The sequence below is a fragment of the Propithecus coquereli genome, unplaced genomic scaffold (genome assembly GCF_000956105.1).
Source record: "Propithecus coquereli isolate 6110/MARCELLA unplaced genomic scaffold, Pcoq_1.0 Scaffold425, whole genome shotgun sequence".
Lineage (NCBI taxonomy): Eukaryota > Metazoa > Chordata > Mammalia > Primates > Indriidae > Propithecus > Propithecus coquereli.
This window is the reverse complement of record NW_012150008.1, coordinates 1,354,567-1,359,287: the sequence shown is the minus strand read 5'-3', so window position 1 is coordinate 1,359,287 and position 4,721 is coordinate 1,354,567. Positions and strand designations below refer to the sequence as shown.

The 4,721-nt window shown below is 41.8% G+C and overlaps 1 protein-coding gene across 1 annotated transcript in view; it reads right to left on the bottom strand.

Annotated features, from left to right (window-relative positions):
• Window positions 1–508: 508 nt before the first annotated feature.
• ZNF211 (zinc finger protein 211) overlaps window positions 509–4,721 on the bottom strand; it is an 8,887-nt gene continuing 4,674 nt past the window's right edge. The window contains exon 3 of the mRNA XM_012653597.1: window positions 509–2,588. Within this exon, the coding sequence (XP_012509051.1) occupies window positions 1,114–2,588 (1,475 nt within the window). The 3' untranslated portion in view covers window positions 509–1,113. The remainder of the gene's footprint in view (window positions 2,589–4,721) is intronic.

The window sequence follows — 4,721 nt, the reverse complement described above, 5'->3', positions numbered from 1 at the left end:
TTGCTGCAGTCTACTCCACTATTAATTCAGTGGTTGTCCCCACCCTTTCCCCCTACCTGCAGTTTTACAGTGACACTAGCCTACTAAATTTTGGGTATCGGGGCACTTGGCTTTGTAGAACCTAGAGTAGAGACTGCTCTCAACAGTATTGGGCATTACGTGGTATCCCCTGTAACAACAACACACCATTCATGTTGCTCCCAGAAGCAATGGACGTTGTCTCAACTTCCTGCCTCCTCAGGGTCTCCTCTTAGCCTATAAAAAATTCCTGGCATCCAGTCTACAAATTAGGACCATAAAACCCTGCATTCTTTCCTAGGAGGCCTTGGGAAACAATTCAAGTTAGGCCAAAACTGAAAAGAGAGCAATATTCTTCCATCATATTATCATCTCTGAGGCACACGAATAATGTGATACCCCTCCAGACACACACATAAAGGCATTTACTCCATAATTCTGGCAGGTTCCAATTCTGTTTTCAAACAACCACATATAGTGAATCAAACCCCAAGATTTAAAGTAGTTTAAATAATAAAGCCTTTATTATTGTAAAAATCAAAGCAATGTGAGGCAAGAAGTTCCCAAGTTGGTGACTTGGAGGCTGGAAAAAATCCACGTAAGCATCACGTGAGACCAACATGTCCCTGAAAGAGACAGTCCTTCCTGGCAGGCTGCCAACAAACTCCTATCTGGTTCTGTGGTACAAAACTGGGTCAAGTCTTCACCTTCATGTGCCAGAGAGAAGGAAACGAGGACCCCCCTGAGGGCTCAGACTACTCATGATTTCCTCCAGCAAACGGGAGAACACAGCAGTCTGCTTCCCTGAGCAGACTGGGCTGGCAAATGATGCATACTCTGCGGACCTGGCAGGTGGTGGAGGAGATATGGCTTCTGCCTCAGAAACTGTCAGTGACATAAATGGCAAAGGCCATGAATGGCAGGTTGGAAAGTGTAACACAGCTCCTTAAAGCTTCCACACACCTGGGACTTAAGGGGAATTTCCCCACCATGCAACTTCAGATGTTGGGGCTTTAATGCAGGTAGATGGCTCTCTCAAAGGTGTTCTCCTCCAGTGTAATTACACTAAAAGAAAACTGCATATTCCCTGTCCAGCTAAGTCCTTTCTCCAGGGTGAACTCTCTGGTGTTGAGTGAGGACAGATTTGCAGCCAAAGGATTTCCCACATTTACCGCACTGATAAGGCCTTTTTCCAGTGTGAACTCTCCAGTGTTGAATGAGGCTGGAACTTTGGCTAAAGCATTTCCCACATTCACTGCACTCATAAGGCCTTTCTCCAGTGTGAACTCTCAGGTGTTTAATGAGATTAGACTTACAGCTAAAGGATTTCCCACACTCACTGCACTCGACAGGCCTTTCTCCAGTGTGAACTCTCTGGTGGTTCTTAAGGTTGGAGCTATGGCTAAAAGATTTCCCACATTCACCACACACATAAGGCCTTTCCCCTGTGTGGACTTTCCGATGTGAACTGAAGCTGGAGCTTTGCTTAAATGATTTCCCGCATTTACTGCACTCATATGGCCTTTCTCCAGTGTGAAGTCTCCGGTGGTGAATGAGGCTGGAGCTTCGGCTAAAGGATTTTCCACATTCACTGCACTCATGGGGCCTTTCTCCAGTGTGAACTCTCTGGTGGTAAATCAGGCTGAAGTTTTGGCTAAAAGATTTCCCACATTCGTTGCATTCGTAGGGCCTTTCTCCAGTGTGAACTCTCCGATGTTGAATGAGGTTGGATCTTTGGCTAAAGGATTTCCCACATTCCTCACACTCATAAGGCCTTTCTCCAGTGTGAACTTTCCTATGGCTATTGAGGCTGTAGATTTGACTAAAGGATTTCCCACATTCAGGGCACTCATAAGGCCTTTCTCCAGTGTGAACTCTCTGATGTATAATGAAGCTGGAGTAGTAGGTAAAGAATTTTCCACATTCATTGCATTCATAAGGCCTTTCTTCACTGTGGACTTTCTGGTGCTGAATGAGGTTACATCTCCGAGTGCAGGCTTTCCCACATTTGCTGCACTCAAAAAGCCGTTCTCTGGTGAGGATTCTCTGGTCCTGAACAAGTGTGTCTGTGCGGCTGAAGGGTTTCTTGAATTCTCCCCAGTTGTGATGACTTTCTCCATTGTGAAAGGTCACCTCACATCTCTTATGGCTATTTGGCCTCTCTCCTGTGTGAATGGCCTGCTGATGGAGAAATCCCCTGTTGGCCAGGAAGCCCTTTCCAACCTCCCTGCAGGTAAAGGGCTTCCCTGACACAGGAACTGTGTAGCTCTTTATAAATGAGGCTCTGTCCACAGAACTTCTGAAGGGTACCTCTCTAATGCGCTGCCTCTGGTGCTGTTGAAGGTGTGCAGTGAAGTGGAATTGTTTTCCACATGTGTATGGTTTCTGCCCATTATGTGTTCCCTGGTGCTCAGCCAAGTGCAAAATATCTCTCAAATCCAGGCCACATATTTCACAGGGGTAGGCATTCTGGGAAGATGAATCTTTGGGAGTCCTGACCTGTGACTCTCCTTCCACAGAAATGCTCTGTTTAGAAGGTGCTTCCTCATGCTCCACTCCATGCCAACAACCTGAAAGCAAAGAAGTGATGGTAAAGTACATGTTGCCTTTATTAGGAGGGTGCAACCCAATCACAAATGTACATCTGACACAGTAAAGAACCAGTCCATGGGACTGTTTTCAGGAAAAGGGAGTTGGGGGGCCGGTGAGGTTGAGGAAGCAGCTGTTGTGCATTACTGGCCCTTTAAGGTCACAGACTAAGGTACGCTCACCAGACACAGAATATAAGGATAAGGTGTGGCCCAGGCGAAGAGGCATATTCTATAAGTCATTCCTTTGTCAATGGCTTTTAGCAGGATCGTATCTGCCGGTGACATGTGATGCTGTGAAGCGTATGTGTAGGCCCAGGAAAATCTGATGTACAGTAACTGGTGTTCAGGGATTCTTAAATGATATATACACACTTTGGGACATAACAATATAGGAAAACATCACAGAGGGAAGAGTATGAGGAACAGGTAATCTTTTTTGATTTAAAGTCTCTACTGTCTGTATTGTCTGATATTAGTATCACCATCTTTGCTCTCTTTTGGTTACTATTTACACAGAATAGCTTTGTGCAGGCCAGTATAAAGTTGGATTTTTTTGTTTGTTTGTTTTTGAGACAGGGTCTCACTCTGTTGCCTGGGCTAGAGTGCAGTGGCATCATCATATTAATAGTTCACTGTTACCTCAAGTAATCCTCCTGCCTCAGCCTCCTGAGTAGCTGAACCCACAGGTGTGTACCATTACACTCAGCTAAATTTTATACTTTTCGCAGAGACAGGGTCTCAGTATGTTGCTCAGGCTGGTCTTGAATGTGTAGCCTCAAGCAATCTTCCTGCCTTGGCCTCCCAAAGTGCTAGGATTAGAGACATGAACCACCATGCCCAGCCAGTTCATGTTTTTTTTTACTCATTTTGGCAATCTTTATCTTTTGTTCGGAGAGTTAAATAATCACTGATAAGGCAGGACTGACTTCTGCCATTTTGCTGTTTGTTTTCTATATGTCTTATAGCTTGTTTGTCTCTTATTTCCTGCATTACTGCTTCTTGTATTTGGTTTATTATTTATTTTTTTTGTAGTGAAACATTTTAATTCCTTGTCATTTCCTCTGTATACTTTCTATAGTTATTTATTTATTTATTTGTAGTTGCCATGGGGATTATACTTAGCATCTTAAAGTTATAGCACTCTAACTTGAATTTATACCAGCTGAACTTCCTTAACTTTCCTGTGTTCTATTGTGTGCTGAGTTGTTCTGGGTCAGTGTTAGCAAAATGACAAAAGTCAGTCCCTCCTTATCAGTGATTACTTTAAATGTAAACAGATTAAACTCTCCAAACAAAAGACAAAAATTGGCAGAATGGGTTTGAAACAAACAAACAAACATGATTCAACTTTATGCTGTCTACAAGAGACTCACTTTAGATCCAAAAACATAAATAAATTGAAAGTGACAGCCTGCAAAAAGATATTCTGTGCAAACAGTAACCAAAAGACAGCAGAGATGGCTATAATATCAGACAATAGAGACTTCAAATAAAAAAAATTACGAGACAAAGAAAGGCATTATATACTAATATACTTCAATACAGCAAGATATAACTATTATAAATGTTTATGCATGCAAATAACAGACCATTAAAACACATGAAGCAAAAATTGACAGAATTAAAGGGGAAAAGTAGACAGTTTTACAATAGTTGTAAATACCCCACTCTCAATAATGGATAGAACAAGCGGAAAAAGATAAGTAAGAAAATACAGGACCTAAAAAACCAACTAGATCTAACAAACATACAGAACACTCTACCCCAAAACAACAGAATACATGCTCTTCTCAAGTGCACCTGGGAATTCCTCAGTGCAGACCATAAATCAAGCATCATTAGATTTAAAAAGATAAACATCATAAAAACTACCTTTTTCAACCACAATGGGATGAAGTTGGAAATTAATAACAGGGAAACTGAAAAGTTAACAGATCTGTAGAAATTAAAAAATACAATCTTAAACAACAAATGGGGCCAAGAAGAAGTCACAAGAGAAATTAAACAATACTTAGAAATGAATGAAAATGAAAACAACCAACGAAACTTAAGGGATGCAGAAAAAGCAGCACTATGAGGGAAATTTATAGCTATAAATACTTATATTAAAAA